General features: G+C 49.9%; 1 protein-coding gene across 6 annotated transcripts in view; it reads right to left on the bottom strand.

Annotated features, from left to right (window-relative positions):
- The window catches only part of Tnrc18 (trinucleotide repeat containing 18), a 112,402-nt gene that overhangs the window by 9,993 nt on the left and 77,409 nt on the right, over positions 1-25,000 (bottom strand). For all 6 annotated transcript variants that reach the window (XM_017802778.2, XM_017802781.2, XM_008851375.3 and 3 more), the window contains 7 exons: positions 21,243-21,509; positions 15,372-15,799; positions 10,720-10,869; positions 9,779-9,920; positions 6,968-7,085; positions 6,185-6,260; positions 5,961-6,069 (listed from right to left, as the gene is read on the bottom strand). In XM_017802778.2, the coding sequence (XP_017658267.1) occupies positions 5,961-6,069; positions 6,185-6,260; positions 6,968-7,085; positions 9,779-9,920; positions 10,720-10,869; positions 15,372-15,799; positions 21,243-21,509 (1,290 nt within the window). The remainder of the gene's footprint in view (positions 1-5,960; positions 6,070-6,184; positions 6,261-6,967; positions 7,086-9,778; positions 9,921-10,719; positions 10,870-15,371; positions 15,800-21,242; positions 21,510-25,000) is intronic.

Raw genomic sequence — 25,000 nt, 5'->3', positions numbered from 1 at the left:
TGGAGAGATGGCTCAGTGGTTAAGAACACTGGTTGTTCTTGCAGAAGACCTGGGTTCGAATCCCAGCACCCACATGACAGCTAACAACTGTCCGTAACTCCAGTTCCAGGGGATCCGACAGCCTCTTCTGTCCACCACAGACATTGCACGACACGGGTGCACTTACCTACATGCAGACAATATACGCATACACATAAAATAAAAATAATATTAAAAAAAAAATCAATAAATATTTTCTTTACAAACAGCCACACAGGTCAAAGACAGAGAGACAGCTCTCTCACTTCTGGTTGGATGTGAGATCTGGACTTCAGGTGGTAGAGATGGCTAATCACATACATAGCAGGGTCTGCTCATGCACAAGACTCTCCCTGAAACCACTGTAAAGGCACCAATAGTCCATCAGCTTTCAATGTCAAAAAGGGGAAGACAGGTGTCCTGGGATGCCAGGAGACATCATAGGGATGGATTCATAGTTGGTTCTTTGATGTGGACAAAACCCAGGACCTCACACATGCCAGACCAGTACTCTATCACTAAACCACATCTCCAGGCAAGTTTTTACTTTTTTATTTCAGAGACAGGGTCTTATTATGTAGCCCTGGCCGGCCCAGAACTTGATATGTAGACCAGGCTGGCCTTGATCTGGAATTAAAGGCATGTGCTACCATGCCCAAGTTTTTGTTTTGTTTTGTTTTGTTTTGTTTTTTGTAGGCCCAGCAGTCCTAGAACTCACTAGGTAAACCAGGCCAGGACTCACAGAAATCTGCTTGCCTCTGCCTCCCAAGCGCTAGGATAAAAAGTGTGCACCCAGCTATGTTTTAACATTTGAGACAGGATTTCACTAATTTGCACAGGCTAGCCTTGAACTCATTCTGTAGCCCAGGCTGGCCTTGACCTAGTGATCCTCCTGCTTCAGTTTCTTGAGTAGCTGGGAAGACAGGCCCGGGTCACCAAGTCTGCCTGACTTTGTTTGGACTTTACTGTTCTGTGAGGTGCCGGGAAGGAGTGGAGGTCAACGAGGAGGCTGAGGTTAAGGACAAGGGTACATGAGTGACTGAGGCAGACATGCCAAGCTACAGACGGAAGGATTCTGGGTCCATCTGCATACTGAACATGGGGACATGCCAGTCCCTTCCCAATATGCAAATGTAAAATTTACATCCTTAAAGAGTCTTAGGACACTCACCAGAGGAGAAAGGACCTATACATGGCAGTATTTGGGCATCTGAGTCAAACATGCCTGCCTGCCTTCCATGACAGAAGGCTCCACATTGGTTCTTCAATCTCTTCACTATGGATCAACAAAGATGGCAGGATAGGGGCTGTGGAGTTGGCTCAGTGGTTAAAGCACTGGCCATGCAAGCCTGAGGACCTGAGTTTCCCCAGAAACCCACGTAAATGCTGGGTGGGCGTGGTAGCCTACCTGTTACTCTGGTTGCAGAGGAATACAGGATCCCCAAAGCAAGCTGGTTAGCGAGACTAGCTACATCAGTGAGCATTAGCTATAGGTTTGATTAAAAGACCCCGTCTCAATGAATAAGAAGTAAGGTCAATGGAGGATGATTCTTAACATTAATCTCAGGCCTCCACATGCACATGCACCCACATGCATGCATGCACACACATACACATAAAAATATGCATACCATACACATATGTGTTACACACACATACACACACACACAGACACACACAATAGAAAATTGGGGGCAGGATAGGGGCTGTGGAGTTGGCTCAGTGGTTAAAGCACTGGCCATGCAAGCCTGAGGACCTGAGTTTCCCCAGAAACCCACGTAAATGCTGGGTGGGCGTGGTAGCCTACCTGTTACTCTGGTTGCAGAGGAATACAGGATCCCCAAAGCAAGCTGGTTAGCGAGACTAGCTACATCAGTGAGCATTAGCTATAGGTTTGATTAAAAGACCCCGTCTCAATGAATAAGAAGTAAGGTCAATGGAGGATGATTCTTAACATTAATCTCAGGCCTCCACATGCACATGCACCCACATGCATGCATGCACACACATACACATAAAAATATGCATACCATACACATATGTGTTACACACACATACACACACACACAGACACACACAATAGAAAATTGGGAAAAAAAAAAGAAGCAGGCCATGGTGGCGCACACCTTTAATCCCAGCTCCTGGGAGGCAGAGGCAGGCAGATCTCTTGAGATTGAGGCCAGCCTGATCTACGTGGTGAGTTTCAGGCGAGTTGGGGGCTACAGCCTGTCTCAATAAATAAAAGAGTTCCAAATTAATGAGATGGCTCGGCGGGTAAAGGCACTTGCTGTGTAAGCCTGACGACCTGAGTTCAAGTCACAGAACCCACAGAGAGGAAGGAGAACTAAGTCCTGCAAGGTGTTCTCTGACCTCTACACCTGCACAGAGGTATATACCCCATACACACAAAATGAATAAATTTAAATAAATGTAACTAAAAAAGACAATTGTTACAAAATCAAAGCCTTTCACTTTTTCTAAATACTCTGCAGGAGAAAAACACACCCACACTCAAACACACTCACACACACTCATTCATGGACTCACATACTCATAAACACACTCACACTCACGTAACTCCAAATCTAGAAACAATGAGAAGATTCTAAATAGTTCTTAAAAAAAAAAGACTGTAAGAAGTAACAAGATGAGCCTCCTACAAAGACTTAGGCATTAGTACTTTTATCACACACTTTCATATATGTCCCTGTACATATTTGAATGTGCTTATGTGCCCTCTTTGATCTCTCTCTATACATTAAGCCAGGATCTTTCAGTGAACTAGAGCTTGCTGTTTGAGCTAGTCTACCCAGTCATTTTGATCTAAGATCACCTATCTCTATCTTCCACGTGAGATTACAGCTGGGCCACCATGAATGCCCAGCATTTTACATGCAATGCTGGTCATCTGAATTCCCACCCCGACACTTTCGAGGCAAGCATTTTACCCACTAAGCCATCTTCCCATCCCCAAGATTTTGGGATTAAAATGCACCGAACATCTCAAAGGAGAGTGAAAGCTTGATTTAAAAAAATCAAATGAACACTGGCTGCTCTTGCAGAAGATCCAAGTTCAGTTCCCAGCACCCACATGGCAGCTAACAATCATCTGTAACTTCAGTTCCAGGGGATCTGACACCCTCTTCTGGCCTCCACGGATATTGCACACAGGTGGTGTACTTACATGCACACGGGCAAAACACTCACACAGACAAATTAAAAAATAAAATTTTAAACAAAAAACAAGGCTGTCAGGGCTGGAGAGTTGGCTCAGCAGTTTAGAGCACTGACTGCTCTTGCACAAAATATTTAGGTTCGATTCCCACATGGTGGTTAACAACCATTCTAACTCCAGTTCCAAGGGATCTGACATCCTCTTCTGACCTCCTCCAGCATTTCAAAACACAACACATGCAGGCAATACACTCAATACACATAAAATAAAAATGAAGTCGCTGGGCATGGTGGCACATGCCTGTAGTCTGAACACTCTGGAGGCAAAGGCAGGCAGATCTCCGTGATATCGAAGCCAGCCTGGTCTACACAGTGAGTTATAGGCTACCTGGAGCTACAGGGAGACCCTGTTACAAAAAGACCAAAAAATAAAATAAAATAAAAAAAATCAAATGTCAATTCTGAAATGGGGAGGGGGAAATTATTTACAATGTAGAATTTATACCCAGCTCAACTGTTTTTGAAGAATAAGAATAGGGGCTGGAGAGATGGCTCAGCGGTTAAGAGCACTGGCTGCTCTTCCAGAGGACCCAGGTTCAATTCCCAACAATTACATGGCAACTAACAACTGTCCATAACTCCAGTTCCAGGGGATCTAATGCCCTCTTCTGAGCACCACAGGCACTGCATGACAGGGGTGCACTTACATACATGCAGGCAATACACTCATACACATAAAATATTTTTTAATTTAAAAAAATTAAAGAGAGGGGTTGGAGAGATGGCTCAGTGGTTAAGAGCACTGGCTGCTCTTGCAGGAGACCCAGGTTCAAGTCCCAGCACCCACATGGTAGCTAACAACTGTCTGTAACTCCAGTTCCAGTGGAATCTAATACCATCTTCCGAGGGCATTGCATGACACAGGTGTACTTACACATATGCAAGCAGTACACTCATACAAAATTTTTTTTCATTGTTATTTAAAAAGTTAAAGAATAGGGCCGGGCGTGGTGGCGCACACCTTTAATCCCAGCACTTGGGAGGCAGAGGCAGGAGGATCTTTGTCAGTTCAAGGCCAGCCTGGTCTACATAGTGAGTTCCAGGACAGCTGGGGCTACAAGGAGACCCTGTCTTGTCAAAAAAAAAAAAAAAAAAAAAAAAAAAAAAAAAAATTAAAGAATAAGGGTAGAATAAAGCCATGACAACACTTGACAAACTTATTTTCTGTGGACTATTTCTCAGAAAACTGCTAAAGGGAGCTGGGGACTTGCTCAGCTGACAAGAGTGCTGCCAAGCATGAAAAAGCCCCCCAAGTTCCATCCCAGCACTGCATGAACTACATGAGATGGCACACGCTTGTCATCCCAGCACTTGGGCGTTAGAGGCAGGAGGGTCAGAAGTTCAAGGTCATCATCATCAACCTACGGAGTCTGAGTCCAGCCTGGGCTACATGAGACCATGTCTCAAAACAAACACCTATTGAAGGGTCTCTACTAAAATGAAGAGATAAACCAAGAACAAGATAGAATGCCACACAGAAGAGGCCAAAGGGAATCTCAGGGTTCTGGGAGGTTCAGGGCCAAAATTCCAAGAGGCACGCTGAGGCTTAGAAAGGAGCTGGTCCTGCATGGTACTGAACATCCCCGAATACTGGAATCCCAGACAAACTTTTACTGTAGTAGCAAGACTTTGGGGACTTTGATGACCAATGAGTGACTAATAGATAGGAAAAGAAATTCCCAGCCCAACTGTGGCTCAGACTAAACACCTGTTGCTTAAAGGTGTGCCATCTTCTGGTGCATACAAAGTATGAGGCAGCCAATGGGCTGTACTTGGCCTGTTGTACTTAGTCTTTTTGGTCCAACCAACACCCCTATTCCTAAGTATGTTGGTTTTGCAATGACTAAGGAGTAGACTGTTTGAGCACCTATTTTTATTTTTATTTTAAAATTTATTTTTATTTTATGTGTATGAGTGCTATATCTGCATGTGTATGAGTGTACCCATGTCATGCAGTGCCTATGGAGGACAGAAGAGGGTGTCGGATCCCCTGGAACTGGAGTTAGACAGGTGTTAGCCACCATGTGGGTGCTGGGATTCAAACCCAGGTCTTCCTCAAGAACAGCCAGCACTTGTAACTATTGAGCCATGTCTGCAGCCCAAATATCTGTTTCTTTGGTCTGTCTGATATCCTACTATTTATCTTGTGGGGTACCTATTTATTTGGGGGTTTTATACATTTATTTGTGTGTGTGTGTGTGTGTGTGTGTGTGTGTGAGTAAATATGCATGTGTGTGCATGTGAAGGTCAGAAGAGGGCATCAGTGTCCTCTTCTGCCACTCTGTCTGTTCCTTTGAAACAGGGTCTTTTCCTGAACCTGAGGCTCATGTTTTCTCAGTTAAGCTAGACACCAGCACGCCCTAGCAATCCTCCCCACAGAGCTGGGGCTACAGATATGGGTAGGCAATTTCAGTTACGCAAACCAGTAGGCAATTTCAGTTACGCAAACCAGTAAACCTTTTTTTTTTTTTTTGGTCTTTTTGAGTCAGGGTCTCCCTGGAGCCCCAGCTGGCCTGGAACTCACTATGTAGACCAGGCTGGCCTTGAACTCACAGAAATCCTCCTGCCTCTGCCTCCTGAGTGCTGGGACTAAAGGCCTGCACCACCACACCCAGCATCAGTAAACCATCTTCACAGTGATCGTTGACTAGGTGAGCAGGTACTGACTTGTTAGGAGATGGGCAAGCTGGGAAAGGGAAGGATCTTACCTCGGACCACAGTGCCTGGGTAGAGACAGCGGTACTGCTGGCTCCAGTAGGCTGCAATCCTGGTGCCCTGGGGCAAGAAGCGTGTAGAGGCTGGCCTCACATCAATAATCTGAAAGAGAACAAGACTAAGCACCAGGGGGGATCTGGGAAGGAAAGCTCTGGCCTTAATCTTGGAACGCCTTCCTCCCTTAAGCCTTAGGGGCTGCCTCCCCTCCCTAACTCACCGCCTCCTGAAGCAGTTGTTCCAAGCAGTAGATGTGGGGACGGTTTCCACGCTCACCCTCTACCACCACACGATATCTGAAAGGTCAGGGGTAACCATGTGAGGTACGAGTGACCAGAGAGACCCCCTTCTAGAGGACTCCCCCCAATCCCAGCACTGGCAGTGCTATCTCCTCGTCCACAACGATTTGGCTCCCAGTCCAGGACATGTGGTAACTTGGTATAGAAATACAGGATTTGCTCTTTCTTCCTGACTCGTGTCTTTTTATTCATTTTATGTGTTTTGCCTGCATGTGTAGAAGTACACGTGTGCATACAATGGCTTCAGAGACCAGAAGAGGGTGTCAGATCCCCTGGAACTGGAGTTACAGAAGGTTGTTAGCTGCCATATGGGTGCTGGGAACTGAACCTGGGTCTTCTGCAAGAGCACCCAGGGCTCTTAACCACTGACCCATCTCTCCAGCCTCCTCAGTTTCCTTTTTTTCTAAAACTCAGCTACACAGCATGCAGGGCCACACCCTGGAATCCAAAGGAAGCCTGCATACCCTTTTTCCCATCTCCCATTGGGTTCCACAGGGCCTAGCTGTGCCCAGCATCCTGCAAAAGCCCATCCCAGTGGGGTCTACATTAGTGCAACTTCTAACTGTAATGGCCTGCCCGGCTCCCCAGAGCCCCCAACTCACTTGCTTTCTCAGCCCAGAGAGGGGAAGCACAGCAAGGCGGCCCCTCAGTGTAACTGAGTGTGGGACATGGGGCTAGGTGGCCGACTCGTGGCAATCACTCACATGTCAGGCGAGTGCACGGTCTGCACATGCCCTGCATACAACAGCTTGTCGTCCATAGGGATCAGCACACGCAGGCCGTCTTTCAGCTCATCCTTATCAATGATGCAGGAGCGGGGAGCTGCAAAGAGGTGGCCAGTGAACCAGGGGGAGTTAGAGGCTGACTGGGGAGAAGCATCACAGGCCTGCCTGGTTCCCTCTAGGAAACAGAGGCTGTTGAGGTACTCTAATGAGGTGTGGTACCGGTGTCTACACGGGTGTCTCCCATAGAGACTGCATGCCAAGGTGGGGGATGGGCAACACCCTCTTCTCAATTTCCACAGACAACTGGAACTCACCAGTAAAAAACTCTCTTTTTTAAAAAAATATTTTTTTGGTCTTTTTGAGACAGGGTCTCCTTGTACCCCAGCTGACCTGGAACTCGCTGTGCAGACCAGGCTGGCCTTGAACTCACAGAGATCTCTGCCTGCCTCTGCCTCCCCAGTGCTAGATTAAAAGTGTATGCCACCATACCCAGCTTCTTTTTAAATTTTTTTTAAATATACTTATTTTTCTTTTATGCATATGAAGTGTTTTGCCTTGTATGTATGTGTGTCCATGTTGTGCAATGCCTGCAGAGGTCAGAAGAGGGCATTGGATCCTCTAGAACTGAAGTTGTTAGCCATCATGTAGGTGCTGGGAACCGAACCCGGGTTCTCTGTAAGAGTAGCCAGTGCTCTTAACCGCTGACCATCTCACCAGGTAACAAATTCTCATCTCATATAGGTCAATACTCTTGCCAGACTGTGAAGTCCCCAGCACTGATCAGGTACTCTAGTATTCAGGGTGCCTTCTTCTAACACCATGCCCAGCCCTCAGTAATGCCCCTGGAATTTCTGATCCTCTTTTTATAAAATATTTTATTTGTTATTTATATTTTATGTGTACGCATGTATTGCCTGCATGTAGGTAAGTGCACGCATGTCGTGAAATGCCCAGAGGTCAGAAGAGGCTGTCGGATCCCCTGAGACTGGAGTTATGGACAGTTGTTAGCTGCCATGTGGGTGCTGGAATTTGAACCCGGGTCTTCTGCAAGAACAGCCAGTGTTCTTAACCACTGAGCCATCTCTCCAGCCCTGAATTTCTGATCCTCTTAGTCTCCACCTGGTCCCCCTTTCCTCAAAGTCCCCTGGAGGGACAACCCAATCCCTGTCTCTTTAGCTCCAACTCTTCCTTCTCTGTGAGACCTTACGCCTGGGTCCCTGTCATCAGCAAACATTAAAAAGACTCTAATTGAGGCAAGGTGTGGTGGTACATGCCTGTAATCCCAGCACTGAGAGGAGGCAGAGGCAGGTGGATCTCTGTGAGTTTGAAGCCAGCCTGGTCGACACAGAGAGTACCAGGCCAGCTAGGGCTACATAGTTAAGACTCCATCTCAAAAAAAAGAAAAAGACTCTAACTGGGGCTGATGGTGCAGGTCTGTCATGGAAATGACTAGGGAAACAGGTCTAAAGGTTCATGGCCAGCCTGAGCAACTTAGTGAGACATCTCTCAAAAAGTGAGGGAAGTCTGGGGGTGTCAGTGGTAGAGCACCTGCTTAGAATCCCCCAGTGAGGGATGGGGATATGGTTCAGCAGTAGGAGGCTTGCTTAGAATTCACAAATGAGGGCCAGGGGAGCACTTTTCTAGAATGGCAAGGGACGTGGCTCAGCGGCAGAGGGCTTCTCCACTGTGTAGAAAGCCCTGGATTCCATGCCCCCATCACCATCAAAAACAAATCTACCAGGCAGCTCCAGAGTCTGGTAACGAAACAAGCTTAGTTCTCCATCCCACCTGCCCCTGCACTCTGGCCACATCCTCCTCATAGGCTGAGGTGAAGCCCCACCACTTATACATGTTGGTCTGGGTAGGATGACTTGCTGTGGCCAAGAAATAAACAGTGCATAACAGTGCATATATCAAGGTGGGAGAGGACCCAGTTACATTACAGCTTCCCTTGCAGTTGCACATGGAGCACTCATGACATGCAGGGCATGGAACTCTAGCACCCCATGCCCACGGAGCATGCCAGATGAGGTCGGCACAGACACCTACACCCGGCAGACCTCAGACCCACATGCAAGAGTGTGGCAGGCTACTCCTCTGTCTCATTGACCAAGACATCCCACAGAGATGGCCTAGCCACTCCTCCTTCCACCTGCTCCCCACAGACCAGATCTGCCATCCCCCCCGCTAGCTTCCCAGGGGTCCAAGGGACTTCCCAAAGACGTCTTCGAAGCCCCCTAAACTGTAGCTTACACATGTGATCTCTCACACTTCTGGGACCCAGGTCTTGGGGACAGCTTCCCCATGAACCCAAGACACCAGTCTTCATCTCCTCCTGCCTCCCTCCTCACACTTCTGCTCACATGACCCACCCCCACATCCCTCTCATTTCTCTCACCTAACCCATCATGCTCCACCTGGCCCCCTGTGTTCTCTGCTGTGCCCAGCTGTGTCTGGATAGTAATCAGCTTCCTGATGGTCCCTTTGCCTCCCCTGGAGCCTCCAGCACATTCTCTACCCAGCACAGCTGGCAACACATTTCAATGCCATCTGACCACGTCATCTCCAACTCCCAGTCAGGGGGAGCTGTTTATAAGGCAGACACCAAGCCCCTTAGCAGGGCACAAGAGACAGTGGACACCCACTTGTGCCTCCTGTCCCCAACACAACCTCACTAGGCCAGAGCTGAACCCCAGTGGCTTCAGGGCCTTTGGACATGCATCTCAGACCTAGGCTTAGATCTAAACACCTCCAAGGAACCCCTGTGCTCCTCATAACACAGCCACTCACCTGGGGTCAAAGGTCGCTCTACAGCCCCAGCACGGGGCAAGTTCTCATCCTCAGAGAAGCTGGAGTCCTGGTTGGGTTCAAAGTCCTCCTCTGCGGCCATACACTCCATCAACTTGCTCACAGCACCCCCTTTTCCTCGGTTCTGGGACAGAACATAGCAGATTGATGGCTTAGAACATGGCATGAATGGGTCCTGCTATGCTAGGGACACTCCTCGGAAACTCAGGGCCAATAGTCAGGCTCAGTGGCACCTTCCTTGCACACTGCGACCCATCTGTGTGTACTCAGCATAGTACTCAGTGGTCAGTACTCTCCTCACATTCATCAACCAGCAGATACTTAAAAACTGATACAGCATCTCTAGCCACGTACAACAGATTTGAGGGCAAAGAGGCCACCAGGTGTAGGGGGTGGCACACTTATGCACGACAAGGGCACCTCTGTCAACAGAGAAAAAACTGAAGATCCCCCACAAGGGGACAGGGCTCTGGGCTATGAGCTGCTATGGCCAGAAGGTCTCAGGGTAGTGGTCTGGGTAACCCTGTTCTCCAGTAAGGATGGAACCTGGTTAGAAAATAAAGACTAAAGGAAATCACATGGTGGGGCACAGTGGCGCACACCTTTAGTCCCAGCACTTGGGAGGCAGAGGCAGGGGGATCTCTGTGAGATGGAGGCCAGCCTGGTTTACATAGTGAGTTCCAGGCCAGCTGTAGCTACAAGGAGACTGCCTCAAAATAAAAAAAAAATTAAATAAAGTAAAATAAAATGACTGAGGTGGGGGACAATCAGGCTGAAACGTGGAAGACCCTCAGGTCTGTCACACCCATCCCCAGCATGAGGAACAGTGTGTCGGGGAGAGAATAGACTAGGGGTGCTGCACCCCATCCCTGTGACTAGACACAAACCCACTCTCTATTCAAAGGCCCACCTGGGACCCTTACCTCCTTCCTTGAATCCTTCCCTTTGGCCTTGGCCTTACTCCGTTTGGCGGTTGCCAGGGATCCTGTGTGAGTTGCCCTGGCCTCGGGCAGGGTGGTAACTCGGGGCTGTGGCAGGGTGGCTGCTGACCCAGCCTCCTTCCCGTTCTTCTTCTAATAGGAAGCAATGAATAGGGATGTCAGAGGATGGGGAGGACCCAGGTCACTCAGGGCTGGGGAGGAAAGGCGCCTCACAGAATCACACGAACCTCAACAGGCTAAGATTCTTCTCTCCCTGCCACTCTTTTATAAGCATATGGAAGTCAGAGGACAACTTGCAGGAATTCCACTGTGTGGGTTCCAGAGATTACACTTAGGTTGCCAGGCTTGGTGGCAAGCACCCTTACACATAAGCCATTCTACCTGCCCTCACAATTTTTTTTTTATCACTACTGTATAATTTATTATACCAAAAAACAAAAACAACGCTAGGATGTGTACATGTGAGTTCTTCTGCAACAACCCTGCTGCTGGTAGCCTTGTGGTGTATTATTCCAGAACTTCCACAAACACACACATTTATGTGCGTACTTTCTGTTTTGGGGCTGTGGTGGATGGATCTCAGGCCTTATGCATGCTAGAAAGCTGAGCCACACCCCCAGCCCCTCAACTGGAGGATTCTAGGCAGGTGCTCTACCACTGAGCCAGACCCCCAGCCCCTCACTAGGGGACTCTAAGCAGGTGCTCTACCACTGAGCCAGACCCCCAGCCCCTCACTGGGGGATTCTAGGCAGGTGCTCTACCACTGAGCCACACCTCCAGCCCCTTACTGGGGGATTCTAGGCAGGTGCTCTACCACTGAGCCACACCTCCAGCCCCTTACTGGGGGATTCTAGGCAGGAGCTCTACCACTGAGCCACACCTCCAGCCCCTTACTGGGGGATTCTAGGCAGGAGCTCTACCACTGAGCCACACCTCCAGCCCCTTACTGGGGGATTCTAGGCAGGAGCTCTACCACTGAGCCACACCTCCAGCCCCTTACTGGGGGATTCTAGGCAGGAGCTCTACCACTGAGCCACACCTCCAGCCCCTTACTGGGGGATTCTAGGCAGGAGCTCTACCACTGAGCCACACCTCCAGCCCCTTACTGGGGGATTCTAGGCAGGAGCTCTACCACTGAGCCACACCTCCAGCCCCTTACTGGGGGATTCTAGGCAGGAGCTCTACCACTGAGCCACACCTCCAGCCCCTTACTGGGGGATTCTAGGCAGGAGCTCTACCACTGAGCCACACCTCCAGCCCCTTACTGGGGGATTCTAGGCAGCTCTACCACTGAGCCAGACCCCTCAGCCCCTCAATGGGGGATTCTAGGAAGGTGCTCTACCACTGAGCCAGACCCCCAGCACCTCAATGGAGCATATTAAACAATCATTCTGCATTTTGTTTTGTTGAACACAGGTTCACTAAAGTCTTGTTAAGCTGGGTGTGGTACATGCCTTTAATGGGAGCATTCGGGAGAAGCAAGCAGATCTCTGTGAGTTAGAGGACAGCCTGGTCTACATAGGAAGTTCCCGGTTAACTGGGGCTACAGGGAAACACTGCCTCAAAAACATTTTTTTAAAAAAGCAAAACACTAAAGTCCTGTTCTAAAATATTCCCCTGTGAATAGCTGGTGTCCACAGAGGTAGCTCTGTCTGCTCTGTGCTGCCCACGGTTTGGACGAACTGGTATTACTTAAATATTCCAAATTGTTCACCTGTCAGCAGCCTCTATTTTGTCATTCATCCAAATGCTACCAAAACCCAACATCAACTATAACAAAACAATAAAGCCTTACCAATAACTTCTGGGGGCCATACTCCTGGAAGGGTATTTAAAATGGTTTAGCTGCCAAGTCACTTGTAGATGACTGTATGGCTTTCCAGGACTCTGCAGCAAGGGAACCTTCTTCCAAGCATCTCAAAAGTGTCCAGACAGAGCTCTGGGAACTCCTTGCCCTGCAGGTGGAGTGGGAACTGACCAATGCCTTTCAAAAAGGGGCACACAAGCAAAAAGTTGGAAATAACCTAGACATCCAGGAAACACAGAAACCAGCACCTGCACATGCAGCAGTTACACGCCTCTCCCGTAGGGTCTGTGCTGGAGGCCATGGCAAGGCAACCAGCACACTGAAAATTTGCCTAAAACCGCCAGGCTAGCAAGAGAAAAGTGGAGAACAAGGGCATATGATCAGGCTTTTCACAAGAGAAAAGACTGAGGTGCTGCACAGCTTAGCAGTGTAGCACCTGCCTATTGAGGGTTTGGGGTGTGGCTCATTGATTGAGCACCTGCCTAGAATCCACCAGTGAGGGGCTGGGGTGTGGGTCAGAGGTAAAGCATCTTCCTAGAATCCCCAGTGAGGGCCTGGGGTGTGGTTCAATGGTAGAGCTCCTGCCTAGAATCCCCAGTGAGGGCCTGGAGTGTGGCTCAGTGGTAGAGCACCTGCCTAGAATCCACCAGTGAGGGGCTGGGGTGTGGGTCAGAGGTAAAGCATCTTCCTAGAATCTCCCAGTGAGGGCCTGGGGTGTGGTTCAATGGTAGAGCTCCTGCCTAGAATCCCCAGTGAGGGCCTGGAGTGTGGCTCAGTGGTAGAGCACCTGCCTAGAATCGAGGGCCTGGAGTGTGGCTCAGTGGTAGAGCACCTGCCTAGAATCCACCAGTGAGGGGCTGGGGTGTGGGTCAGAGGTAAAGCATCTTCCTAGAATCTCCCAGTGAGGGCCTGGGGTGTGGTTCAATGGTAGAGCTCCTGCCTAGAATCCCCAGTGAGGGCCTGGAGTGTGGCTCAGTGGTAGAGCACCTGCCTAGAATCCCCCAGTGAGGGCCTGGAGTGTGGCTCGGTGGTAGAGCTCCTGCCTAGAATCCCCCAGTGAGGGCCTGGGGTGTGGCTCGGTGGTAGAGCTCCTGCCTAGCATGTCAAGGCCCTGGGTTCCGTACCTACCACTAGGAAGGAGCCCTTCACCATTTTCATTTTTGAAGGAACAAATTTTTCCTACAGATCAGAAACCACAATCATGTCCACAGCTGATGGTGATGCTGCCACTGACTGAAATCGCAGCATTCCCCAAACATAATAGCCACTGCAGAGACCTTGAAAGGTCCTTATGGCAACAGGAAATGGTTTCTCCACATTTAGATACTGGGTTTGTTATCAGCACTCTCCTTTCAGATCTCCCAAGATTTGCAGAAATGTCTTAGGGGACAGACAGAGGTGAGGTCTAGTGGGAGGTCCTCAGGTCACTGGGCTGCAGGTGTCCTTGATGGGCATTGCAAGACCCTGTATCTTCCTTGCTCACTTTCATCCTGGCTCCCCTAATATTTCCACTATGATACACTGTCTCACCACAGGACCAAAACAATGGACCATGGACTAAAACTTTCAAAACTGTAAGCCAACATAAACCTCTCTCACCCACCCTCTTTGTCCCCCCCCCCCCCCCCCCCTTTTTCCCCCCCCCCCCCCCCGCTTCATTGTTTTTCTTGCTGGAGATAGTCTTGCTATGTAGCCCAGATTACATTCAAAGAAATACCAGGGACTAGGGAGATGGCTCAAAGTTAAGAGCACCACCTGCTCTTGCAGAGAACTGAGTTCGGTTCCCAGCACCCACATGGCTGCTAACAACTGTCTGTAACTCCAGTTCCAGGAGATTCGATGCCTCTTCTTGCCTCAATGGACATTGAACACACATGGTACACTTCATACAGGGAAAGCAGTCATACACATAAAAATAATAAAAATAAGGGACTAGAGAGATGGCCCAGTGGTTAAGAACACTGAATGTTCTTGCAGAAGACTTGGGTTCAGATCTCAGCACCCATATGGCAGCTAACAACTGTCCTTAACTCCAGTTCTAGGGGATCCAACGCCCTCTTCTGACCTCTGCAGGCACTGCACGACACAGGTGCACTTCCATACACGCAGGCAATACACACATACCAGGCATGACCCAACACATCCAGTAACTGCTGGAGAGATGGCTCAGTGGTTAAGAGCACTGCTGCTCTTGCAGAGGACCCAGGTTTGAATTCTAGCACCTACGTGACTAACAACTAACTCTCCGTCACTCCAGTTCCAGGGGATCCAACGCCTTCTTCTGTCCTCCACGGACAGACATGAGTGCACTTATATACATGCAGGCATAACACTCATAGTTGTCTCAGTGCTGGAAAGATGGCTCAGCAGTTAAGAGAACTGGCTGCTCTTACAGAGAACCCAGGTTCAGTTCCCAGCATCCACATGGCAGCTCACAACTGTCTGAAACTCCAGGTCCAGAAAATCCAATGTGCTCTTCTAGCTTCCACAGGCACCAGGCATGTATGCAGTGCACTTACATACATGCATGCAAAACACTCATACACAGAACACAGATACATACATACATACACACACACACACACACACACACACACACACAGAGTTAATTGTCTCAGGTGCTTTGTTGGATCCCTGGTATTTATTCATGTTTTTAACATGTTACTCTAAGATGAAAGGGGAGAAAAACAAGGACCTCTGTCAAGGACAGGGGACAAGGACTTCCCAATTACTAAACATGGTGGATGGACCTCCTGATGGGCAAACTGTAAACCTCAAAGCCGTACCCCAAGAGTGGAAACCATGGGAACCTGTGCCGAGTATTTACCCTCCTGGGATCCTTCCTGTCCTTGGCTCGGCTGGTGTCCTTGCGTGGGCTGGGGGCACCACCCCTGCCACAGCGGCTGGGCTTGGGTGCTGGTGCCGTGGTGCTGGGTGCCTGGACTGCAGCTGAGGCGTCGTGTAGAAAGATGCGCTCACTCCGGCGGCGAACCCACAGGTCGTCATCACTGGCCTCCGGCCCCGCCTCAAAGCCAGGCTCCTTGGGGCCACGAAGCTTCCTGGCCTTCCGACCCTTCTCCACCGTCAGCTTGGCCTTGTCGGGGCTGGATGGACCAGAGCCCCGGGTGCCAGGTGCAGGTGCAGCCAACGGCTGTCCAGGCTCCCCCAGTCCCTTCTTGGGCCGCAGTAACCCAGCAGGTGACGGCTTGGGGACCTTGACTTCACTCTCTGAATCTGTGTACTCAAACTCTGTGCCTGGACACGGGAAGGAAGACATGGGAGCTTGTGGGCAGGGTCTCCATGGGCCCCTCTTTCCATCTACCCAGTCCTGCTATCCATTAGCAAGAAACCCAAAGACTCATTCCATGCAGGGATACACCCACAGGAAGCTTTTCTCCTGTTACCAAGAGAGGGGAAAACAGGCTCAGAGAAGAGAAAGGGTCCATCCAAGCCCACTTAACTACACCCTCTAGCTGCTCCCGGGCACTCACCCCAAGAGGACAGGTAAGACTATGAATGCAGGTCCTAGGCCCACCTGAGACCCTACATAGCCTTGCAGGAAACCCCAGAAGTCAGGCAGGTTGAGGTGAGGACTGAGTAGGGAACCAGGAGGGAAAACCCGTAGGAAACTCCCAAGCCAGAGGAGTTTCCTACCTACCGCTTCTTAACTGGTTCCCTTCACAGGGCTTGAGGAGTCTTTAATCACGCAGGCCCAAAAGCTTCTGAGAATACAGGTCCATCAGAGGTCCTGCCTCTCACTCCCAGGCAACTAAATACCCCAACCCCTCGCACACACCGAGAACAGGCACCTGATTCCCTCTGGCCCAGGTACACTCAACAAGACTTCAAGGTCACAGGCTGTCTTCTAACTCTACCAACCTTCCACTTATTCTTTGTTTAAAAAAAAATTTTTTGTTTTAATTTTATGTGTATGAGTGTTATGCCTGCATGTAGGTAAGTGCACCAGTGTCGTGCAATGCCCACAGAGGACAGAAGAGGCTGTTGGATTCCCTGGGACTGGAGTTATGGACAGCTGCCATGTGGGTGCTGGGATTCAAACCCGGGTCTTCTGCAAGAACAACCAGTGTTCTTAACCGCTGAGCCATCTCTCCAGCCCGTTTTAAAATTTTTTTATTTTTATGTGCATTTTGTCTGCATGTATGGAAGCACACCAGAAGATGGAGTCACCCCCAGGAACTGGAGTTACAGACGGTTGTTAGCTGCCATGTGGGTGCTGGAAACTGAACCCACGTCCTCTGCAAGAGCAGCTGGTGCTCCTAACCTCTGAACCATCTCTTCAGCTGTTTGTTTGTTTGTTTGTTTGTTTTTGAGGCAGGGTGCCACTATGTACCCCTGGCTGGTTTGGAGCTCCCTATATAGACCAAGCTGGTCTTGAACTCACAGAGATCCCCCTGTCTCTGCCTCCCAAATGCTGGAATTAAAAGGTATGTGCCATCACTCCCAGCTCTTCCTCTCCCTCTAACCTTCAGGTTCTGCAATACTACTGTTCCCTCAGCCCAGAGCATTCTAACCTTGACTTAGGAAACCTGAGCCCACCTTGACAAGATGCGCTTCATTACCCTCGGGTAATTACCCCTCTGTTCCTGGTATCAGAGGCAACAACTCTCTGCCTTTCTCTAGCGGCTCTGTTCACATCTCAGCCTATTTCAACCTATCCTGGTTCTAGAAGTGGCTCTTTGAGTTCTCTTGGAGCCTCTAGCATCCCCAAGACTCAAACTAAGCACAGAGCCAGCACTATGGACAGCATTTTAGGGGTGTGGTTGCTGACACATGCCCCTGAACAACAGCCTTTAAAAGTATGTTTTTCTCACAGACCAGATGGCTGTAGACCCCAGCAACACCCAGCACAGAAGCCAAGAAACCTGAGCCAAACATCAGCTCTACTGACATCCAGGCAGCTGGCAACCTGTTCACAAAAGGCTCCCCTGAGAGACATGGCCCCTCAGAGGCAGCCATTAGCAGCAGCAGGGACGGGGTATGTAGCCCCAGCTGGCCTGGAACTTGCTATATTGACCAGGCTGCCTTCCATCTCACAGAGATCTGTGTGCATCTGCATCCCAAGTGCTAGGATTAAAGGCACCATATCAGTCTTTGTGGGTTTTTTTTTCTTTTTAATATTTTATTTATTATTTTTATTTTACGTGTATGCGTGTATTGCCTGCATGTAGGTAAGTGCACCTGTGTCATGCAATGCCCACAGGACAGAAGAGACTATCAGATCCCCTGGAACTGGAGTTATGGACAGTTGTTAGCTGCCATGTGGGTGCTGGGATTCGAATTCGGGTCTTCTGCAAGAACAACCAGTGTTCTTACCTGCTGAGGCATCTCTCCAGGCCCCATAACCAGTCTTTTAATTAACTTGTTAATAAGCCTTCTCTCACTTGAAATGTGTAGGGAAGGAGCTGGGGTTGGAAGAGGAAAGCTTGTGCTTTGGGGGGCTAGGGATGTGGCTCAGTTGGTAGAGCGTTTGCCTGGCATGCAGGAAGCCCTGAGTTCCACCCCTAGCACTGCATAAAACCCGGCATGGTGGCGCGCGCCTATCATCCTGGCATGGTAGAGGCAGAACTGTAAGTTCAAAGTCATCATTGCTACACATGCCCTTATGCAACCTTATACCGGAACATCTAGACATACAAGGTCCACTGTAGGCAGCAGGTCTGGGGAGCTGAAGGAAGGAGGACACAGGCTTGCTTGGAGAAAGACCAGGCAGCTACAGGGGTCAAAGCCAAGCCCTGCACCTCCTACTTGGGGTTTGAAGGCACAGTTGGAAGTGTGAGGCACACATGGTAAAGAAATGAATCCTGACCTCAGAAATCAGGAAAGAAAAACCCAAGAATCACAGAAAAAAGAGGAGATAAAAGGGAATCCCAGACTGTCTGCCCACCTACACCCAGGAAGGACCCCTAAGGTCATCTACCCTCAGAACACACACAAAGCAGCACATGCCCGTCTGACGGCTGGGGGATGGCTCAGTGCGTAAAGTGCTTGCCATGCAAGCAGGAGGACCTGAGTTCAGAGACAGGCAGATCCCTGGAGCTCACTGGCTGTCTAGCCTAACCTACTTGTCGAGTGTCAGGCCAGTGAGAGATGCTGTCTCAGAAAGCAAGGTGGACGATGCCTGAGGAATGACACCGAAGGTTGACCTTTGGCCTCCACACATGCTCAGTCACACACACACACACACACACACACTCCTGAACATAGAGACCATTAAGCAAACAGAAATTGGAGTTGGAGCCTCTCAGGTCACCTTGCTGAAAGAAAATAATACTGAAAGAAACATGTTCCTACTCTGGCTAACCTCCCTCCCTCCTCTACAATGTTCAGCATACAATCCACACTCCAAATAAAGGGCCGAAATGACAGAAAGGACCACCCCCAATCCCAAGATGAAGCCAACATGGGGACTAACGATAGTTCTTTCATTATGTCACAACTATTCTCAAGTAAAACAGCTTGGTATGGTGACATAATCTACAATTCAAGGACCCAGGAGGCTGAGACAGTAGGATTTTTAGGCCAACCTAGGTGTGTGGCACCACACCTGGCTCCCAAACTAGTTCTTAATGTGTGGAGATTTCACCAAAAAAAATAAGAAAGCCTATTAGAAAGGAACAAATGGAAGTTTCAGAACTGAAAACTGCAATTTTACAAATAAGAAGCTTGCTAAATGTGACAGGCACCTTTCATCCTGGCACTAGGGAAGCAGAGGCAGGTGGATCTCTATGAGTTTGAGGCCAGCGTGGTCTACATAGTGGGCTCCAGGCCAACTAAGGCTAAGGGAAACTCTGTCTTTAAAAAAAAATGTTTGCTAAAGAGACGTAAGAGCCGAGCACTATGACTAATACGAGTTGTGACGGTTAGTTTTAATTGTCAACTTGACGCAGTCCAGAATCACAGGGAAGGGAGTCTTACTGAGACACTGCCTAGGTCGGTGGCCTGTGGGCTTGTCTGTGGGGGTTGTCTTGATTCTGTTAGCTGAAGTGGGAAGACCCACCCACCTGGGTAGCACCATTCCCTGGGCAGGAGAGTCTGAACTGTTTGAAAAAGAGAAAGAGGGTCTGGAGAGCTGGCTCAGCAGTTAAGAGCACTGGCTGCCCTTGCAGAGGACCTGGGTTTAGTTCCCAGCACCCACATGGTGGCTAACAATCATCCATAGCTCCAGTTCCAGGGGATTGGACATGGTCTTCTGGCCTCCACGGGCACCAAGTACAAGGGGTGCACTGACGTACATGCAGAGAAACACTGATACGTATAAAATACAAATAAAATAAATCTCAAAACTTAAAAAAAGAGGAAGGAAACAAGAAAGGAGTGAGCACTGGCATGCATACATGAATTAATTCATCTCTCTCTGTCCTTGACTGTGGATGGGAAATGACGAGTTGCTTCAAGAGCCTGCCTTGACCTCCCCACAATGACAGGCTATAACCTCGAATCCTGAGCCAGAAAAACCCTTTCTCCCCTAAGACGCTTCTGTTGGAGTATTTTATCACAACAGGCAAGGAAGTGAAAACAGAAAGTGAACAGAGAGAGAGAGAGAGAGAGAGAGAGTTGTCAGAGGGTACCAGTTACTCAAGAAAAAAACCCTGAAGAGACAATAGCTAATAAGCCACAATTGGCACACACAAGATGTCAGATGATAACCACGCACAAACATCACACTGTAGTATACCACAGTCACTGCTGACAGCCAACGCAGGGACATACTCTGGTCAGCAGCAAAAGAAATCTGTCCTGCTATATTTGGGATCTGATGTGACCCCCTTAAAAAAATGATTGTGTTGGAACCTTTAAGATGATGTGGGGCTTCACCTGGGGAGATGGTTCAATCAGCTAAGCACTTGAAAGAGGACCTGAGTGTGGTCCCTAGAACCCACATTTAAAAAGTCCAGGCATACCTGGGTGTGGTACACGCCTTTAATCCCAACACTTGGGAGACAGAGGCAGGTGGACCTCTGTGAGATGGAGACCAGCCTGGTCTGCATAGCAAGTTCCAGGCCAGCTGGGGCTACAGGGAGACCCTGTGTCAACAACAACAACAAACCCAAAGTAGAAATCCCAACAGGAACTACAGTGTTCCTTGAATAATGGCAACATGTCAAAATGTGTGAGATGCAACTACAGACATGTTTTGAGAGCAGTTTATAACTTTGAACAATAACTCTACTAGAAAATAAGAGTCCCCAATTCAATGGTGCAAACATCTGCCCTACAAAACATAACAAAGAGCAGAAATCAATGAAACGGAAGGAAAAAAAAGGGAGGAAAGAAATCAAAGGCAGAATTCCTCTGGTGCCTCAGACACAGTCTGTTCTCCCCCCACTCCCCCCTCACTGCACCTGTCTCTCAGTCACTATATCACCATGTCTCTCTCCCTGGAAATTGCCAATCTGAAGTAGCCTCTGGTCCCCAAGCCTGGATCAGAGCCTTCCTTGGGCTCCTGTGGACCCCTTGCTCAACATAGGGCTGCACTTAATGGTGACATGAAGGCAGCCATGGGGACACCTCTTAGAGGAAAGCAGATCAAGGTCCCCATCACCCACAGTCACCAGCACCACTACAATTTGGGCAAGGGCTGAGCTAGGCGACACTGGCTCCTCCTCATCTCTGAGCCTCAGTTTCCTTATCTGTGTGACGAGTCCATAGCACCCACCTGCCAGCCAGCCACACTCACCCATCAAGCTCTGTCGCTCCTCCTTCTTTCGAGCCTTCTGCTTGGCTTCCAACTGTACCACCGATAGGAGTGGCCCCACCGTGGGGCTAGGGAGGGCGCTGGCCGCAAAGCGAGCCAACAGGCCTAGTCCACTCTCCTCCAGGCCCGGAGACAGGGCCCGCTCCTGGGTGCCCAGCCTATAACTACCACCAGCTTCCTCCTCCTCTTCCTCTTCCTCCTCCTCCTCCTCCAGCTCTTCCTCATCCTCGTCCTCCTCCGAGCTCTCATCTAGCATGCAGAAAACAGGGAAGAAGTCAGGGTTCCAGCCTGGGTGCATGGCACCCCCCACCACCTCCCACCACCCAAATTGGCTCCAGCCTCTGCCCTCACTGAGGACAGCTGGGAAAGGATCCAGAACCACCCCACTGTCCCACCCATGGCCCATGGCCTCCACCATTTGCCCACACAGGGGCAGTATGGACAGCCTGGGGAAGGAGGAGGGCAACTCTGGGTGTCAGGGTTGGCTTCTTGGGGAGGGGGGGCAGCACCAACATGCACCTGTGCTGTGGGCAGGGGACAGACACACAGACAGACAAGGACAGGAGACAACGCTCGTCACACACACACACACACACACACACACACACACACACACGCCCCAACGTAGACATGGAGGCTGGGAGAAGAGGGAGGGAAGGAAAGCGAGGCAGAAGGTGGGGGTCAGGCTCAGGCTGGGGGATCCAGGCAAGGGACCAATGGCATTTTGGCCAGCTGGAGGCCTGGGGGCTGTCAGCAGGAGAAGGCAGTTTGATCTTTCCTGGAAAAAGGAGCAGGGGACCCCTCCACAGTTTAAGTCTTGAGTAGAAGAGAATCCAACACCCTCATGCTGGGCAACCTCTCTGAGCCTAAGGGAGACCCTCTAGCCCACCAGTCCAGCTAAGAGAGTCTACAAAGGATCTCACGTGGCATGGCCAAGTGTGGTGGCAGATACCTGTTATCCCAGCACTCGGGAGGCTGAGACACGAGGACTGTGAGTTCAAGGCCAGCCTGAGCTACACAGTGAGACTTTTAAAGAAAGAAAAAATAAACAGGGCCAGTTATGGTTCTGGACTCCTAGACAGCCCAGAGCTTTTGGCTTCAGTCGGGGTAGGGCACCAGGTGTTATCTGCCTCAAGAGCCAGAACACTGGGAGCCATTGACTAAGAGTGGGGTCCAGGTAGGGTTGGCTATTCTGTCTTATGAGGAATGACAAGACATGCATATCCTAGATGTGGGGGTCAGACAAAGAAAAGAGGGTGGCCAACTACACATTCTCCTGCTAAAGCCTTCAGTCACCGCTTGGTTAGATGAACTAGAGGCTCCAAGTGTCCACCCCCAGGGGTGCCAGAGGGTAAAGTACTATCTGCCCCCTATGGGAGGAACCCCCAGTTTCTGCTGGGCCAGCTTGGAAGAAGAGGTGAGGATAGCTAAGGAGAGTCTGCACAGGGGCTAGAGAGAGGGAGGCAAAGAAAGGGAGAGAGGGAGGAGGTTGGTTAAGGGGGTGCGAGGTGGGAGGCGTTCCCGGAGTGATGGATGAAGCAGGCTGGGGATGCCAGCAGGGCAGGCAGGGGCAGGCAGGCAGTGCGCACTTGCGATCAATCACATTGCGACGGTCACATGGTTCTGTCTCCGCCCCAGTGGGCCACAGCAGCAAAGCAGGCTAAGTGTAGGCAGACTTCGACAGCGCCTGGGTAACCCCACATCAGGCCTCCCTGGGGTTGGCCAATTTGGGGAGGGTGGGCAGGGGAGGGGAGGGTGGCTGGCTGGGATGGGGGTCTGGGAATCTCCCCCTTATAAAAACTTCCCCTCTGTCCTGGTTGCTCAGGTGTGGAGACTGCAATTCCAAAACATTCTTTCCAAAAGGGTTCTCGGGCAGCAGCATCACAGTGAGGAAGGCAGGCTTAGAGTCCCTTACTCTGGGTTTCTGAAAGCCACCGTCAGACCTCCAGAAAGCCAGGGGCAGGTCAATCATAGCACTTGGACACTGTAGAACATTCTAGAAAGTAGAAGCCAAAATAGGTGCTTTTTCCCCATGGAGGGGTGCTGATTATCCTGGGGTCTCCTGGGGTCCTCCAGACCCCCAACCATGGTGCTTGGTCAAGCCTCACGCTAGTCTGATAGGACCAGCATGCACAGGACCACAGGGAACAGAGGGTCCTGAGGCAGGGCAAGAAAGAATTTCTGGAATTGCATATGCTTATGGATCCACAGAGCTTGCCAAGGTCAAAGGGGGAAAAAACACCCAACAAAGATACCCACGGGAATGCAAGGGAGAAAAATACTTTTTATTATAGAAATATATGTATATTTAAAATCTTGGCTCAGAACAAGGTGTACTGGGCTGTTGTCATTGGTGGCTGGACTTCCCAAAACCTGGTCAAGGCCAAGGTGGTATGCTGCTGCCAGACTCGGTGGGGGCAGACCCCGAGGAGGGTGGAGTAAACATAAGAGTAGAAAAGGAAAGGATTTTTGCCTACCTACGGAGCAACGAGCCTCAAGCTCAGTAACTCGCTACGCCGTCTGCCCTACTCCCAACCTTCGCTTTGCGTCCATAGTGCAGCGTGAGAGCAAATGCGAGAGACCGTAACAGACACTCAAAGCATCATGGGTAGGGGTCAAGGGTTGGAGGGATGGTCAAGCTGCTGGGAGGAGAAAGCAGACACACTAGAAAAGCCAAGCCAATTAAGTGTTTTAGTACCAAAGGGGTAGGAAGGCCCTGTGACCCAGTATCCCCTGGGACCTTACCAGTGGACTTTGCACTGAGTGAAGGAGGCAAGCTAGGCAACCAAGCCCTCACCCCTCACCCCTCCAACTCCCCTACTCTGGCCTCCGTCCCTTAGCATTGCTATAGCTAGCCCTGAGGTCCCTTCCTAAAAGGGCTGGGAGGGGGCTGCCTGCTTTTCTGTGGGGGTCTGTACTAGAATAGGAGGGCTCAAAAACTTTGGGGATGGAACCCTGACTTTAAGGGCATGTATAGGGAAGGGGACAGAGGGAAACCACCCCAAGTCAGGGAGATCAGGAATAGAGGTCAACCAGTGTCATCCACAGATGACAGGGTGGGGAGACCTCTTCGTGGCCCAGGTTGTATTGGCTCCGATGTTGCAGCCAGGAGAACTCCCCAAATGGCACCAAGATTCCTGTGTGCCATCACTCACCCAAAACCCCATCTCTGCCAATTTGGAAGGCAGGTGTGGGAAGAAAAAAGGACAACCAGAAACTGAAAAATAAGCTGGAAGATGGGAGCAGAGTCTTTGTCCCAGGTACCCAAGCCTGGGGCCATTGCAAGTACTATCCAGGGGTTGCTACCCATCTAGGGGGTCCCCAAGCCCTAGCCCTAAAGGGAACTCACCCTGAAGCAGACCCTAGACCCATGGGGTTACAAAACATCCCACTTTCTTCTCTAATAGGAACATTTTCTGATTGAAGGGCTTGAGAGCTCACAGATTTCTGACTGCAGGCTACAACTCTGACGCTGGAAATGTGGTATCAAGAATGTTCTTTGGAGAGTAAGACCCCTTGGCTGTGCTGAGGCCAAACCAGACCCAGAACTCTTGGTCCAGCACATACCCTCCAAAGAATCATGTTTTGTCCTTCAATGTGGCAACTGAGCCAATGCTTTCAAATTGAACAAGAAAAAAAAAAAAAAAAAAAACAAGCCTTTAACCTTGACCCACCCAAATGCCCTTAAAAGCAAAAAATTTGGTTAAAAAAAAGTGTTGGGAAATGAAATTTTTTTTTTT

The sequence above is a fragment of the Nannospalax galili genome, unplaced genomic scaffold (assembly GCF_000622305.1).
Source record: "Nannospalax galili isolate Female #2095 unplaced genomic scaffold, S.galili_v1.0 scaffold664, whole genome shotgun sequence".
In the NCBI taxonomy this organism is placed as follows: domain Eukaryota; kingdom Metazoa; phylum Chordata; class Mammalia; order Rodentia; family Spalacidae; genus Nannospalax; species Nannospalax galili.
This window is presented reverse-complemented; position numbering and strand designations above follow the sequence as displayed.